The 18,731-nt window shown below is 49.1% G+C and overlaps 1 protein-coding gene across 2 annotated transcripts in view; it reads right to left on the reverse strand.

Annotated features, from left to right (window-relative positions):
• The window catches only part of LOC141147311 (protein mono-ADP-ribosyltransferase PARP14-like), a 154,213-nt gene extending 147,209 nt beyond the window's left edge, over positions 1-7,004 (reverse strand). For both annotated transcript variants that reach the window (XM_073634525.1, XM_073634524.1), the window contains exon 1: positions 6,738-7,004. In XM_073634525.1, the coding sequence (XP_073490626.1) occupies positions 6,738-7,002 (265 nt within the window). In that variant the 5' untranslated portion in view covers positions 7,003-7,004. The remainder of the gene's footprint in view (positions 1-6,737) is intronic.
• Positions 7,005-18,731: the final 11,727 nt, after the last annotated feature.

Below are 18,731 nucleotides of genomic sequence, written 5' to 3' on the forward strand. Positions count from 1 at the left end.
ATGGCAAACTAGGCAGTAATTTGTACAGAAAACCCACTGCGGGCAACACTATACTTCATGACACGAGTTTTCACCCTCAAACGTTAGTAAATTCAATACCGTATAGTCAGTATTTGCGGATAGGGCGGAATTGCTCTGGGGAACAAAACTTTAAAGTTCAGGCCTTACAGCTCCACGACAGGCTCCCTCAGAGCCGGGACAGAGGCTTTTGGAGGGGACTGAATGCCAGCCTCTTGCCAACCAATTATGGACCCTGGCATTTGGGGGAATGGTGCTCTTTGTGAGCTGTATGCCTGGGGACCCTTGAGGTGGCATTACTTTAGATTCAGGTCCATGTCCCCCAAGACACACAGACTCTGGGGACCCTGGATATGCCATTGTGATGGGAGTCACTAATAGGGGCACAAGGTGAATGAGAACCCCACTATGATCTGTGCTAGTCAGACTCAATGCTGTATATATGTATATATATTGTGTGTTGTCTCATTGTGTTGTGTACTATTTTCTGTGCTAGATTGGGGTGGGGCTGTATTCCAATGTTCTATTGTGTCTGTCTGCCTTGGATATCACAGGATGTGTATCTCTATGGAGGGAGGGGGGATTCCTCCAACAGCTCTCCCTGCTGATAAGACTGTTTACTGATGAGAAGTTATACACACCTGACCTGTGTGTCTATTGTCATTGGACAGTTTAACCCGCCCTGTTTTCCAAGGGTGGGGGGAAGTGTTTTGAAGTGGGATCTGTATAACATGTTTTTGAATAAATAATCATTCCTGCTTGAACCTCAAGACAGAGCCTTGTCTCGTATTTGGGGGAGAATTATTTGTATGGGTTCTTTGTTCGGCTGCCATTGTGTTCGGGAATGGAATGTCCTAAACCACTTTAACCCCTTTCATACTCGGGGTGTCGTAAGAGGCTATTCCCAAACCTCTCTGAAGAAAGCCTATCAATGAGTTCTGTCGCGAGACAGAAGCGAACACTTATGCCGCATACACACGATCAGACTTTCCGCCAACAAAACCGTGGATTTTTGCTCGAAGGTTGTTGTGCGCCGGACTTGTGTACACACGATCGGACTTTCCCACAACGGAGTCTTGTTGGCTGAAAAAGTGGGAATCTGCTCTCAAACAATAGTTGGCGGAAAGTCCAACAGCATCCGTATTATCATAAGATACAGCAACCAACAAACTAAAGCAAATAACATCATTTAAAAATACTGGCATATGCTGTTATCGGATTCCACATTAGGACAATTTGTCCCTGAACGCCCCCTTTTCTCTTTTAACCACTTCCCGCCCGGACCATAGCAGATGACGGCCGGGCGGTGGTTCAGTTATCCTGACTGGGCGTCATATGACGTCCAGCAGGATAACATGCCGCCACAAATGGGCACTGATTGGCACCATTATGTTCCAGATCTGCCCAGCAATGCCCCCAATATGTTTTATCGGTGCCACCTGTCATTGCCCATCGGTGCCACCTGTCAGTGCCCATCTGTGCCCATCAGTGCCCACCTATCAGTGCCAATCAGTGCCACACATCAGTGCCACCCATAAGTAACCATCAGTGCCACCCATATGTACCAATCAATGCCACCTACGAGTGCCCATCAGTGCCGCCTATGAGTGCCCATCGGTGCCACCTATGAGTGCCCATCGGTGCCGCATACCAGTGCCCATCAGTGCCGCCTATCAGTGCCCATCATCAGTGCCCGTCAGTGCCACCTCATCAGTGCCACCTCATTGGTGCCACCTCATCGGTGCCACCTCATCGGTGCCCATCAGTGCCGCCATATCAGTGCCCATCATTGAAGGAGAAAACTTACTTATTTACAAAAAATTTTAACAGAAACAAAGAAAAACCTTGTTTTTTTTAGAAATTCTTGGTCTTTTTTTATTTGTTGCGCAAAACATAATTACCGCAGAGGTGATCAAATACCACCAAAATAAAGCTCTATTTGTGGGAACAAAATGATAAAAAATTTGTTTGGGTACAGTGTAGCATGACCGCGCAATTGTCATTCAAATTACGACAGCGCTGAAAGCTGAAAATTGGCCTGGGCGGGAAGGTGTCTAAGTGCCTGGTATTGAAGTAGTTAAAAGAGTAAAACCCAACAAAGACAAACTCATTATGAATGAATACAGGGGTGGAGCTCGATCAGACCCCTGCAAATATAAGGGAACCTACATGTGCGGCACTTGCAGGTATTCCAAGTACATGTACACTAATAGGAATCCCATACTTCCCCATGGGCAAATATTCTGCCCCAGACATTTCGCAAATTGCAAAAAGATCAGTGTCATTTACATGCTACTCTGTGATTACAGTTGCTTTTTATATAGGCAAGACAAACTGGAGTTTTGTAAACGTGCCTATAGACATATTAGAAGCATGCAAACAAATAATCCCGAGCTACCTCTGGGCCGTCATACACAAACAGTGCATGGGGGTAGATTTCCCAGGATAAAATTTCTTATCTTGGATCGTGTCCACCCCACCCCCAGGGGTGGGGACTGGAACAAAACCCTCCTCCAGCTGGAGCTGAGGTGGATACTTACGCCACCCTACCTCCTGGACTCAACGAGGCCGTATGCTTCAAGACATTTTTGGAGGGGTTCTCATCCGGGGGCATGGAAAAAATAAAAAAATCATTATACCATGTACTTTGTGATGGAGCAATTCCCCCTCTTCTTTCCATCCCACGGATGTATTACCTCTCCACACCATGAAAGCTGTCCCTTCATGTCCCCCATCCCTGGCATCGTGTATGTAGCACGATTCTAATATAAGGTTATTGTCTGGTCAAGGCAATTCTATAACAAATAAAGTATTTGTTGCATATTTACCATTTCTTTATACTATGTGAAGCCACACCGTTTATCTATATGTAACAAAAATGTGAAGTCTCATAGAGTTAACTCTCTTATATTGAATGACATGTACATTGCTTGGATTTATATGTTATTCCCCTTTGAATCAGTGTTGGGAGCAGGAGCTTTGTTGCCCGTCTATACATCTTTGTTTTGAATATGCCTGCTCATAATTATATCTCAATTCTGACCACTAGGTGGTGCTGCTGGTGCAAGTGTAGGATTTTGCTGCGTTTTCCTTTCAGATCACAGTGTCTATTCTGTGGGCTCCCCTGGGTTTCACATCCAGTATGATTTGGGAATCCATGGCGGCTTCCTATGGTTGGCCATTCAGACTAGTTCATCTCCGTCCGGCCGCCATCTTGCTTCTCCGGCGCGCATGCGCTGTACGCTGGTGAGGCTATTGTGTCGGTGGGCCAGTGGGTGCAGGCCATCATTCCGCAGGCACGGTCGGGTTGGGGGGGCGTGCACGCTCCGCTCAGGAATCCGATGCTGCGATGCACCTGCACCTGCTCCCCAGATTTCAGACGCAGCTGATTTCAATCGGTAGCGTCCGTGATTGGTGGGGAGTTACTATAAATAACAGGCCCTGTGCAGCACAAGCCGACATCCACCTTCAGGTCGGATGCCGGAATGTGTCTTCACACGGTCGTCTATATGGCACAAGGTATGATTAAACCTATTTGCTCCTCTCTGGCTGCAGTGCTGCCTATGGATACCTCGGATCCCTTTCCTTCTCCTCAAGTCTCAACATCTTTAACAAATTTCAGACTTCACCACAGAGCTCACGCTTCACTCTGTCCAGGTGGTGTCTTATTTTGGTGTTGCTTTTAGGTTTTTGATTTTCTGCTTGTTCATTCCATCATTTTTTTTTTTTAGTGAATACCTCATGATGTGGTTTCAGGTGGATTCCACACTCTACGTTCAGGAACAGCAAGGCGTGTTCTGGGTTTTTTTCGGTCAGAGGTCATAGCTGGTTACACTACATACCAGAGGTAGGGGACTCGAGTCACATGACTTGACTTAAGTCAGACTTGAGTCACCTGTTAGAGGACTTGCGACTTGCTTGATAAAATTAAATAAATGACTCGACTTGACTTTGACTTGTCACTAATGACTTGCGACTTGACTTTGACTTGGGCTATTTGACTTGCAATGACTTGGCACCACCCCCCCCCCGAAAATATTACCCACACACTCCGCCCACCACCGCCTCTGAGCCAATCAGCATTTGCCAAATGTCATTGGAGCTGTTCAGGGTAGCGGTAGGAGTCATGTCAGTCCCTGCATCAAGTGCACCTGTTGAACGTTTGTTCAGCCATGGTGGGGTGATAATGCGACCCCATCGCTTACAACTGAGCGAGAAAGTACTTTCCAATTTATTTTTTTGCAAATGCAATGCATTTTAAGTGGCTATTCTCATCACCATTCAAGTGTCCAGATGTTGGCATTGTGTCAAGTTCAAACTTTGAGCTTAGTTATTTTCCCCCTCAGCAAGGACTACATTTTTTCAGGCTTGTTGGCCATTTAATTGCTGAGTGTTCTGCTCCTTGTCTGCTGTTTGGGCATTCAAAGTGTTTCTTTAATATGCCAAGAAAAAAGCACTAAGCAGTTTTGTTAATGTTGAAAGTAAAACAAAACCTTTCCTGAAAACTGACTTTTAACTCATTTTAAAGGTGGAAATGGGGTAGATCAGTATTTTGACTTAATTTGTGACTTGACCAAAATAAATGACTCGACTTGACTTGCTTGACTTCTAGCAGGGACTCGACTTGACTTGCTTGACTTCTAGCAGGGACTCCAATTGACTTGCTTGACTTCTAGCAGGGACTCGACTTGACTTGCTTGACTTCTAGCAGGGACTCCAATTGACTTGCTTGACTTCTAGCAGGGACTCGACTTGACTTGCTTGACTTCTAGCAGGGACTCCAATTGACTTGCTTGACTTCTAGCAGGGACTCGACTTGACTTGCTTGCTTTTCGCCACAGTAACTTGGGACTTGCTTGTGACTTGAAGGTTAAGACTTGAGACTTGCTTGTGACTTGCACACATGTGACTGACTCCCATGTGTGCTACATACCAGAATCTGTCACATCTACAGATCCATGCGAGCTGAGGTTTTATTTTTAAATGATTGTAACATTTGCAGTCTTCTCACCTGTACTTCATACATCATACGTTGCACATCACTTACAGTACATTCCTATTTCTACCTACCATGGTCTGTAGGTTTCAACCTCTAATTGTTTGTTTTTAACCACTTCCTGTCCGGCCTATAACAGCCGGGAAGTGGTTCTGTTATCCTGACTGGGCGTCATAGGACATCCAGCAGAATAACATGCCGGCGCGCGGCCGTGGGGACACGCAGCGCGGTGAGTGCGGCGTGTCACTCTGACACACCTCATCTCCGACTGTGATAAGAAGCCTCTGATAGAGGCTTCTTAACACGTGATCAGCTGTGGCCAATCACAGCTTATCATCGCGTGAACCGGGAAGTGCCGGTAAACTGCATTCCTCGGTGTGCACTGACAGGGAGAGCCGATTGGCGGCTCTCCCTGTCAGAGGGGGGGGGGGTCTGTGCTGATTATCAACTTCCACTGGGAACTCTGGAAGGAAGTGCTAGCCCATGATCAGCGACACCAGGAGGTAACCAGGCCGATCCAGGCGGAGATGCGGTTGGACGAGAGCTACAGAGCCCTCCGCTGGTATGTAGTCTAAGTGTGCCTGTGGACAGCGAACGACACCACAACAGAAGGCTTTGGCTACGGCGGGGCTGTTATTAGTGAGGCTGTCTGAGGACCCTGACTTTGGGTCCAATTTGGAGTGGCGTTTGGAAGAAATCTTGGAATACAGAGAACGGAGGCTGAATGTCTCAGAAGTTCCCTGGGCACTGGAAAATTTGGAGTCTCTAGCCAATCAGGAATGGGAGCTGGAGATCGCCTACAGACGGCTGCTAGATTCTGCTCAGCGGCAGGTCTGGGCTCCCTCTGCCTGGGACTATCAGGAAATACCAACTGACAACTCTGAAATCCTGGCTGAAGAGTCAGCAATGTGGCAGAGTAATGCTGCCCATACACTATACGAAAAATTTGCCGAACCCATTTTCGAAAAACGAACGTTCGGCTGTGAGCGCAAACGATGGTGCCATCACCCTCAGCTGGATGAGGGTACAGGAGGTGGAGCAGTCGGCTCATCTCTCCAGCCACAGATCACAGAATGTATGGAATTAATTGACTTTTCATCAGAGGAAGTTATGAATGATGAGTCACCTGCCCAAGTGTTGGCACTGGGCCCAAGGGCCACCAGCCCATGCCCTGGACTGTAAGCAATTCCAGAGACTGGGGATTTAATAGACTTTGGCAATGGTTTAGATCAAAGCATATTCATGAGTTAGAATGGCCCAGTCACGGTCCAGACCTAAATCACATTGAGAATCTGTGACAAGACTTGAAAATTGCTGTTCACAGACGCTCTCCATCCAATCTGACAGAGCTTGAGATATTTTACAAAGAAGAATGGGCAGAAATGTCCTCTCTAGATGTGCAAAGCTGGTAGAGACATCCCCAAAAAGACTTGTAGAGAAAGGGGGTTCTACAAAATATTGGCTCCGGGGGGCGCCATACAAATGCCCCTCACCCACACTTTTCACATATTGATTTGTATCATTTATCATTTTCCTTCCACTTCAAATTTATGTGACACTTTGTGTTGGTCTATCACATAAAATCCCAATAAAATACATTTACGTTTTTGGTTGAAACATGAGAAAATGTGGAAAATTTCAAGGGATATGAATACTTTTTCAAGGCACTGTACCTGCCTACTCCTTGTAGTGTATAATGATCCCCCTCCCCCCCAGTACCTACCTTCTTCCTCCTTGAAGTGTATGAGGATGTATCCCCGGCTGCAGTCGGTGTCTCGGATCTCACATTCTCCTCCATTAGATTCGCTCCTCTTCTGGAAATACAGAAGAAGTTTATTTTTTAGCTTCTTCAGCCTCTCGGGGCCGTCACCCCACCGGAGGGAGACGGGGTATGGGTACTGGAAGTCCTCCATCCTCTGGCAGTAAAGGTTGGTCTGGACAGGTGAAGGTCTGGGAGACAAACGTTGTGTGATCTGGGTGTGGATCATGGAATGGCTCAGAGCTCTTTACTTTCTGTTTCATTTTTTGCTCTCACCGAGATCTCTCCTCCTGTTCAAGGAAAGTCCCTCCACACACACAGCTCCACACACACAGACCTCCGCACACACACAGACCTCCGCACACACACAGACCTCCGCACACACACAGACCTCCGCACACACAGACCTCCGCACACACAGACCTCCGCACACACAGCCCTCCGCACACACAGACCTCCGCACACACAGACCTCCGCACACACAGCTCTCCGCACACACAGACCTCCGCACACACAGACCTCCGCACACACAGACCTCCGCACACACAGCTCTCCGCACACACAGACCTCCGCACACACAGCTCCCCGCACACACAGCTCCCCCGCACACACAGCTCCCCGCACACACAGACCTCCGCACACACAGCCCTCCGCACACACAGACCTCCACACACACACAGAGACCTCCGCACACACAGACCTCCGCACACACAGACCTCCGCACACACAGCCCTCCGCACACACAGACCTCCACACACACACAGAGACCTCCGCACACACAGACCTCTGCACACACAGCCCTCCGCACACACAGACCTCCACACACACAGAGACCTCCGCACACACAGACCTCCGCACACACAGACCCTCCGCACACACAGACCTCCACACACACACAGAGACCTCCGCACACACAGACCTCTGCACACACAGCCCTCCGCACACACAGACCTCCACACACACAGAGACCTCCGCACACACAGACCTCCGCACACACAGACCCTCCGCACACACAGACCTCCACACACACAGCCCTCCGCACACACAGCCCTCCGCACACACAGCCCTCCGCACACACAGACCTCCGCACACACAGACCTCCGCACACACAGCCCTCCGCACACACAGACCTCCGCACACACAGACCTCCGCACACACAGACCCTCCGCACACACAGACCTCCACACACACAGCCCTCCGCACACACAGCCCTCCGCACACACAGCCCTCCGCACACACAGACCTCCGCACACACAGACCTCCGCACACACAGCCCTCCGCACACACAGACCTCCGCACACACAGACCTCCGCACACACAGCCCTCCGCACACACAGACCTCCGCACACACAGACCTCCGCACACACAGACCTCCGCACACACAGCCCTCCGCACACACAGACCTCCACACACACAGACCTCCGCACACATAGCTCTCCGCACACACAGACCTCCGCACACACAGCTCTCCGCACACACAGACCTCCGCACACACAGACCTCCGCACACACAGACCTCCGCACACACAGACCTCCGCACACATAGCTCTTCGCACACACAGACCTCCGCACACATAGCCCTCCGCACACACAGACCTCCGCACACACAGACCTCCGCACACACAGACCTCCGCACACACAGACCTCCGCACACACAGACCTCCGCACACATAGCTCTTCGCACACACAGACCTCCGCACACATAGCCCTCCGCACACACAGACCTCCGCACACACAGCTCTCCGCACACACAGACCTCCGCACACACAGACCTCCGCACACACAGACCTCCACACACACAGACCTCCGCACACATAGCTCTTCGCACACACAGCTCTCCGCACACACAGACCTCCGCACACACAGACCTCCGCACACACAGACCTCCACACACACAGACCTCCGCACACATAGCCCTCCGCACACACAGACCTCCGCACACACAGACCTCCGCACACACAGACCTCCGCACACATAGCTCTCCGCACACACAGACCTCCGCACACACAGCTCTCCGCACACACAGACCTCCGCACACATAGCCCTCCGCACACACAGACCTCCGCACACACAGACCTCCGCACACACAGACCTCCGCACACACAGACCTCCGCACACACAGACCTCCACACACACACAGACCTCCGCACACACAGACCTCCGCACACACAGACCTCCGCACACACAGACCTCCGCACACACAGACCTCCGCACACACAGACCTCCGCACACACAGACCTCCGCACACACAGCCCTCCGCACACACAGACCTCCGCACACACAGCCCTCCGCACACACAGACCTCCGCACACACCCATTTTATAGAGGTTTTTAGATCCTTGGTCCAGCAGGATCTAGAAGGATTGTCAATCAAACCCAGTAGGTATAAAACAGACATAGAAAGGGGTATCAAATCCCTAGAAGAAAATAAGCAGATTGTCATCCGAAGTGCGGATGGGGAGGGGGGGGCTTGTTAGCCTTAAAGTGGAGTTGCACCCAAAAATGGAATTTCCACTTTTTGGATTCTCCCCCCCCTCCGGTGTCACATTTGGCATCTTTCAGGGGGGAGGAGGGAGCAGATACTTGTCTTATACAGGTATTTGCTCCCACTTCCTGGCATAGATCACCGCGGTGATTGCGGTGACCTACGCCACTTCCGCCGCCTACCCCATCCTCCCCCGCTGTATGCTGTGAGACACAGAATACAGCAGGGACCTGTGAGGACATGCAGCGTGGCTCGCGCATGCGCAGTAGGGAAGCAGGAAGTAAAGCCGCACAGCTTCACTTCCTTATTTCCTTACGGAGGATGGCGGCGGCAGCAGCTGAGAGCCGAAGGATGGATCGGTTTCGGCTGCCGACATCGCAGGCTCCCTGGACAGGTAAGTGTCCATATATTAAAAGTCAGCAGCTTCAGTATTTGTAGCTGCTGGCTTTTAATATTTTTTTTTCAGCAAACCTCCACTTTAATAAATCTGACTATTTAGCCGAGCTAAACAGACTTGTCTATGATGCTGAAACATATGAAAAACTGGGATGTAACCCTACCAACAAATTCAAAGCCAAGCTTAGATGTCTGGTAAAGGATGCCCAAGATGAAGGTATTGTCACCAAAAAAGAGGTGAGATATCTGGTACCAGATGCCCCATGAGTGCCAGTTATCTACCAATTACCCAAAATTCATAGGAACCCAGCCAAACCTCCTGGCAGACCCATTGTGAGTGGGGTGGATTCTTTGTTTGCCAGAATTGGTGAATACTTAGATTGTTCTCTACAGCCGCTGGCACAAAGTTGTCCAGCCTACCTCAGGGATAGCAGACATCTCATGGAATGATTACAGCAGGTAGTAGTTGGCGATGGCCATATACTAGCCGGTATTGATGTCAATTCTCTGTATACCAACATTCAAAGGAGACATGCAGTTGAAGCTGTGGTTTGGGCCTTAAATAATAACAAAATTAAAAACCAACCCAAAAGATTTTCTTGTCCATGCCCTGGATCTAGCCATGAGCCACAACTTTTTCTGGCATGATAAGCAATATTTCAGACAGAGGAAGGGTGTGGCTATGGGGGCAAAGTATGCCCCCTCGGTGGCGAACTTCCTCATGAGTTTTTGGGAGAAAGATGCCATTTCTGGTGCTAACATTCCTCAGCTTAAGTTTTACAAGCGTTATATCGACGATATTATTATTATTTGGGCAGGATCAAATTAGTCTTTTTCCCAGTTTTTGTCGAAAATTGGTGAGAATAGGTTTGGTATATCATTCTCAGCTACTTCTGACAGTCACAGCATCAATTTCCTTGATTTAGTCATTTTCAAGGACAACCATTTACTGTCCACTAAAACCTATTTTAAGGAAGTAGACAGAAATGGGTATATTCCCCTGGGAAGTTGCCATCACCCCTGGTGGCTTAGTTCCACTCCCAAAAGCCAATTTCTGGGAGTCAGGCGCAATTGCGCAAGAATCAAGGATTTTGACTTACAAGCGCAAGTTCTGTTTGATAGGTTTTTGGAAAAAGGTTACACTCCATGCAAGTTAAATAAAACCTTATCTATAGCAAGAGGTATGAACAGGGACAATCAAAGAAGGTAGCTGTCAAAAGAGATTTTGGCATTGCTTTTATGTCAGGTTTTACCCGCCAACACAAACAAGTGGAACAAATTATTCGTAAATATTGGCATCTTCTGTTGAAAGACGATGATTTAGCCAGATTGCTACCTAGTAAACCACAGTTTATCTACACTAAGCCCCCCACGCTACGACTCAAGCTGGCACCCAATGTTGTAGACCCCCTGAAAAAGCTATGCAACTTTTTAGATCAGGTGGGTTTTTTCAGTTGTGGGAGATGTGTTATGTGTAAAACATCCAAACACAGGGTGAGGAAAACAGCTGAGTTCACAGCACACGCCACTGGTCACTCCTTCAAAATCAACGAATTTATTACAAGTGGTACCACCCATGTCACCTACTTATTGTCCTGTCCATGTGGGTTACAATACGTAGGTAGGACCACCAGAGCATTGGGAGTTCGATTACGAGAACATGTTAATAGGTTTAAGAAGGGTTTCAAACATTACAGTTTATCCAATCATTTCAGACTATTTCACGGAAGGGACCCTAGTGGCCTCACCTTCTGTGGCATAGACAGAGTTGAGGGTCATTGGAGAGGAGGTAACCTTAAGCGAATTACAGTGCCCTGCAAAAGTATTCACCCCCCTTGACTTTTTACCTATTTTGTTACATTACAGCCTTTAGTTCAATGTTTTTTTTTTTTTTTTTTTAATCTGAATTATATGTGATGATCAGAACACAATAGTCTAAGTTGGTGAAGTAAAATTAGACAAATATATACATAAAACGATTTTTAAGAAATAAAAAAATGATAATTGTCATGTGCGTTTGTATTCACCCCCTTTGTTATGAAGCCCATAAAAAGCTCTGGTGCAACCAATTACCTTCAGAAGTCACATAATTAGTGAAATGATGTCCACCTGTGTGCAATCTAAGTGTCACATGATCTGTCATTACATAGACACACCTTTGTGAAAGGCCCCAGAGGCGGCAACACCTAAGCAAGAGGCACCACTAACCAAACACTGCCATGAAGACCAAGGAACTCTCCAAACAAGTAAGGGACAATGTTGTTGAGAAGTACAAGTCAGGGTTAGGTTATAAAAAAAATATCCAAATCTTTGATGATCCCTAGGAGCACCATCATATCTATCATAACCAAATGGAAAGAACATGGCACAACAGCAAACCTGCCAAGAGACGGCCGCACACCAAAACTCACGGAGCGGGCAAGGAGGACATTAATCAGAGAGGAGCACAGAGACCTAAGGTAACCCTGGAGGAGCTGCAGAGTTCTACAGCAGAGACTGGAGTATCTGTACATAGGACCACAATAAGCCGTACGCTCCATAGAGTTGGGCTTTATAGCAGAGTGGCCAGAAGAAAGACATTACTTTCATCAAAAAACAAAATGGCACGTTTTGAGTTTGGGAAAAGGCATGTGGGAGACTCCCAAAATGTATGGAGGAAGGTGCTCTGGTCTGATGAGACTAAAACTGAACTTTTTGGCCACCAAAGAAAACACACAGCTCTCTGCACACCCATTTTATAGAGGTTTTTAGATCCTTGGTCCAGCAGTAGGGTTGTCCCGATACCGATACTAGTATCGGTATCGGCACCGATACCGAGCATTTGCCCAAGTACTTGTACTCGGGCAAATGCTCCCGATGCTTCCCCCGATACCCGGAAGACAGCTGTGATCGGCGCGTGGGGGAGTTACAAGATTCTCCCCCAGCGGCTTTCACCAGCTTTAGTGACAGACAGCGGTGATCGCTCACAGCTGACTGTCACTGCATCCTCCTCCATGCCCCCTCCTTTCCTCTGTCCCCCTCCGCTGTCCCCTGCATTCCTCTCTCCTTATCTGTCCCCCTCCGTTCTCCCCCTCCGTTCCTCTCTCCTTATCTGTCCCCCTCCGTTCTCCCCCTCCGTTCCTCCGTCCTCCTCCTCCTTCCTTTGTTTATGGAGAGAGTCAGCTGACTCTGTCTATTCACATAACTGAAACATTGTAATCTCCTGTGATTACGATGTGTCAGTTTATGAATGGAGAGGAGCCGCTGTCTTCTCTCCATTCATTCTCAGTGCAGCTGAGACTGCAGAGAAAGGGACTGGGGAATCTCTATCCTCTGTCTCTTTCTCTGTCTCAAGGGGGAGATATCAGAGGTCTGTTAGGACCCCTGATATCTCACCAAAGCCCCCCAACAGGGCTGATTAAAAAAAAAAAAAAATAAAGAATAAAAAAATTATTGTAAAAAATAAAAATTATAAAAAAAAAAAAATAACACACACATACAACGTTCACCCCCCCCCCCCCAAAAAAAAAGCACTGTTAAAAAAAAAAAAACTGTCACGTGACATTAAAAAAAAGTATCGGTACTTGTACTCGGTCCTAAAAAAGTGGTATCGGGACAACCCTATCCAGCAGGATCTAGAAGGATTGTCAATCAAACCCAGTAGGCGTAAAACAGACATAGAAAGGGGTATCAAATCCCTAGAAGAAAATAAGCAGATTGTCATCCGAAGTGCGGATAAGGGGGGGGGCTTGTTATCCTTACTAAATCTGACTATTTAGCCGAGCTAAATAGACTGGTCTATGATGCTGAAACATATGAAAAACTTGGAGGTAACCCTACCAACAAATTCAAAGCCAAGCTGAGACGTCTGGTAAAGGATGCCCAAGATGAAGGTATTGTCACCAAAAAAGAGGCGAGATATCTGGTATCAGATGCCCCACGAGTTTAGCCGAGCACACACAGACCTCTGCACACACAGCTCTCCACACACAGACCTCTGCACACACAGCTCTCCACACACAGACCTCCGCACACACAGACCTCCGCACACATAGACCTCCGCACACACAGACCTCCGCACACACAGACCTCCGCACACACAGCTCTCCGCACACACAGCCCTCCGCACACACAGACCTCCGCACGCACAGCTCTCCGCACGCACAGACCTCCGCACGCATAGACCTCCGCACACACAGACCTCCGCACACACAGCTCTCCGCACACACACAGACCTCCGCACACACAGCTCTCCGCACACACACAGACCTCCGCACACACAGCTCTCCGCACGCACAGACCTCCGCACACACAGACCTCCGCACACACAGACCTCCGCACACACAGCTCTCCGCACACACACAGACCTCCGCACACACAGCTCTCCGCACACACACAGACCTCCGCACACACAGACCTCCGCACGCACAGACCTCCGCACGCACAGCTCTCCGCACGCACAGACCTCCGCACGCACAGACCTCCGCACACACAGACCTCCGCACACACAGCTCTCCGCACACACACAGACCTCCGCACACACAGCTCTCCGCACACACACAGACCTCCGCACACACAGCTCTCCGCACGCACAGACCTCCGCACACACAGACCTCCGCACACACAGACCTCCGCACACACAGCTCTCCGCACACACACAGACCTCCGCACACACAGCCCTCCGCACGCACAGACCTCCGCACACACAGACCTCCGCACACACAGCTCTCCGCACGCACAGACCTCCGCACACACAGACCTCCGCACACACAGCTCTCCGCACACACAGCCCTCCGCACACACAGACCTCCACACACACAGACCTCCGCACACACAGACCTCCGCACACACAGAACTCCATACACACAGACCTCCGCACACACAGAACTCCATACACACAGACCTCCGCACACACAGACCTCCGCACACACAGAACTCCATACACACAGACCTCCGCACACACAGACCTCCGCACACACAGACCTCCGCACACACAGATCTCCGCACACACAGCTCTCTGCACACACAGACCTCCGCACGCACAGACCTCCGCACGCACAGACCTCCGCACACACAGACCTCCGCACGCACAGACCCTCCGCACGCACAGCTCTCCGCACACACAGCCCTCCGCACACACAGACCTCCGCACACACAGACCTCCACACACACAGACCTCCGCACACACAGCTCTCCGCACACACAGCCCTCCGCACACACAGACCTCCGCACACACAGATCTCCGCACACACAGAACTCCATACACACAGACCTCCGCACACACAGACCTCCGCACACACAGAACTCCATACACACAGACCTCCGCACACACAGATCTCCGCACACACAGCTCTCTGCACACACAGACCTCCGCACGCACAGACCTCCGCACGCACAGACCTCCGCACGCACAGACCTCCGCACGCACAGACCCTCCGCACGCACAGCTCTCCGCACGCACAGCCCTCCGCACACACAGACCTCCGCACACACAGACCTCCACACACACAGACCTCCGCACACACAGCTCTCCGCACACACAGCCCTCCGCACACACAGCCCTCCGCACACACAGACCTCCGCACACACAGCTCTCTGCACACACAGACCTCCGCACGCACAGACCTCCGCACGCACAGACCTCCGCACGCACAGATCTCCGCACGCACAGCTCTCCGCACGCACAGACCTCCGCACGCACAGACCTCCGCACGCACAGACCTCCGCACGCACAGACCTCCGCACGCACAGACCTCCGCACGCACAGACCTCCGCACGCACAGACCTCCGCACGCACAGCTCTCCGCACGCACAGACCTCCGCACGCACAGACCTCCGCACGCACAGACCTCCGCACGCACAGACCTCCGCACGCACAGCCCTCTGCACGCACAGACCTCCGCACACACAGACCTCCGCACACACAGACCTCCGCACACACAGCTCTCCGCACACACAGACCTCCGCACACACAGATCTCCGCACACACAGACCTCCGCACACACAGATCTCAGCACACACAGACCTCCGCACACTGAGTGACCAGTAGAAACGGTTAATACGAACAAATCGTGCAATGACAATTCAAAATGGTCTTTGATAATGCCTTGTAGGTTGGCGAAACATGTTGACGTATTTCCGGTGGCACTGACGTCATTTCCTGCTCCTTGGAACGCACTTCCTGGTTTCTGGAACGCAGGCCGTGAGCAGCGTCCGGATCCATCTCTAATCCCTTTACATGCCTGTTTTTATCAACCATTTTGTAAGCACCCATTTTTATATGGAATAAATCCCTTTTCAAAAGGTACTTTTCACTATTAGTTCCATTTTTTTATCCTTTTTTGGTGCCTGGTGATTCTGCTGAGAAATTCCAACAAGAAATCCTTTGATCTGATGTGCACAACACCACCCCTGAGCTTCTCTAGATACCATCACATAAGCCTGAAGTGACCCCCAGACTGCAAAGCTGGGGGGTCATCGCCATTTGGGATCTGAGAACACCACTAGGTGATGTTTTTTATCAAAGACCCAGAACAACAACCCTGTGATTTACACTATGGCCATTTCTCCTTTGTCTACATGCCTTTGTGCCGGTTCACACTAGATGCGGCACGACTTGCAGGTCGCCTCACCGAGGCGACCTGCACACGACTGCCGGGGCGACTTGCAAGACGACTTCTGTATAGAAGTCTATACAAGTCGCCCCCAGGGTAGTACAGGAACCTTTCTTCTAAGTCGGAGCGACTTGCGTCGCTCCGATTAGAACAGTTCCATTGTACAGAATGGGAGGCGACTTGTCAGGCGGCTAGGTCGCCTGACAAGTCGCCCCCGTGTGAACCGGCCCTTTGAGCTCCAGTCTGTGAATTTCCTGCACATAGACAAGTCACACTGCCAGCTGGACATCCCTGGTTTGGTCTGCATACAAGCCTTTATTGCTTGCTTTTTGGTAAGCGCAAAATCTATGTGGTGAAGGCATAGGTGTGCGCAGCCTATTGCATTAGGGTGTGCACCCCAAATGTATTAAAACATGGAAAGTGTTAGTAGAGCAGTAGACTTGTCAGTAGGGCAGTGGATGGTGTCAGTAGGTTGTTCTTTTAATCTTTTTATTATTTAAAAAAAAAATTTAGGAGCCCTGTTATGGGGCTATGGGGAATCTGCGCCAGAAGGGGTGATTAGGGTGTGCCCAGGCACACCCGGCACACCCCCTGACGCCTATGGGTGAAGGATCACTGTAAGCGGAGTGTTAATGCAATCTTCACAATCAAGTCCTCTTTGTGCAATATTGAGGTGCTTTTCTTTGGGACTTTTTCTCATTTTTTTCACTCGAGGTCTCTGTTTTTCTTCAGTCAAGATCATATGCATATACTGACTCACAACTTTACTTGCAATGGTTATCACTGATTTTTTATGACATTATTTGATTACTGCACATTTTTTCGGATTTCTTTGGTGTTGTGTTTATAAGAGGGATCTTTTTGATTTATAATTGATCATTTTATGATATGTATGATTTATTTATGTACATTCACATTCAATCCATGGTATAGCGCAGTTTTTTTCTATACATTTGACAATTCAATACAGGAAGTAAAATAACTATACCTATACAACACAAAAATGTGTATTATATGTTAAAAGAGCTGATGAATCATGCTCAAAATGGTATGTAATACCTCCTAATAGAATAGGAATACCGGAAAAACAGGGACACCGAAAATGATGTGAAATAAAAATATAATGTATATAAAATCTGCACCAGAAATGGTATCAGAAAAATGCATATAGCATAATATTTGTTAACACTGAACCTTGGGGTACCCCACTGATATCACTGAACCTTGGGGTACCCCACTGATAACACTGAACCTTGGGGTACATCACTAAAAACAGTGAACCTTGGGGTACCCCACTAACACTGAACCTTGGGGCATGCCACTAATAACACTTAACTTTGGGGTACCCCACTAATAACATTGAACCTTGGGGTACCCCACTAACACTGAACCTTGGGGCATGCCACCAATAACACTTAACTTTGGGGTACCCCACTAACACTGAGCCTTGGGGTACACCACTAATAACACTGAACCTTAGGGCATGCCACTAATAACACTGAACCTTGGGGTACCCCGCTAATGACACTGAACCTTGGGGTACACCACTGATAACACTTATCCTTGGGGTGCCCCACTAACAGAGCCTTGGGGTACACCACTAATAACACTGAACCTTGGGGTACCCCACTAACACTGAACCTTGGGGCATGCCACTAATAACACTGAACCTTGGGGTACCCCACTGATAACACTTAACCTTGGGGTGCCCCACTAACACTGAGCCTTGGGGTACACCACTAATAACGCTGAACCTTGGGGTACCCCACTAATAAAACTGAATCTTGGGGTACCCCACTAATAAAACTGAATCTTGGGGTACCCAATTAATAACACTGAACCTTGGGGTACCCCACTAATAACACCTAACCTTGGGGTACGTAATTAATAACCTTAAACCATTCAGAGTAAGAATCATTAACCACTACTCTGAATTGGTGAGATCTGCAGCCCAGGCACCATCCTGTCCATAAGTTCCGGGATATGGATAGTGGGTCAACATGGTGCTAGGAGGGGCCAGGTTTCCCTCTGGGGATAAATTGCTGATCATGATCTGTTTGGGTGGAGAATCATCACTCACCCCTGAACACTAGGTACCATTTTGTCCCTGGTGGCAAGTTTCTTGGCTCACACTACATATTTATATGGGTTTATTTTGGTGTCCAATCAGTACTGATAATTGGGGTTTCAGACATTGTTGCCCCTGCTATTGCACATTTTTAGTATCTATTTTCAATACCCATTTAGTATAGTACCTCCCTAGCATACACATTGACCTCATTTGTAACACATTGAGACCATTCCTTGTCTATATTGATAGTACCTGGAGGTATTTAGTATTGGGAGAGGCCAGGTTTCTCTCTGTGGATAAATTGAGGAGGCTCATTGAGGGCTTGTCTTTTCCTTGGAGCTCACGGTCTGTTTGGTTGGAGAATCATCACTCACCTTTGCAAACACTAGATCATTTCCAGTCTCTAGTGGCAAG

The sequence above is a fragment of the Aquarana catesbeiana genome, linkage group LG06 (assembly GCF_042186555.1).
Source record: "Aquarana catesbeiana isolate 2022-GZ linkage group LG06, ASM4218655v1, whole genome shotgun sequence".
NCBI classification, from domain to species: domain Eukaryota; kingdom Metazoa; phylum Chordata; class Amphibia; order Anura; family Ranidae; genus Aquarana; species Aquarana catesbeiana.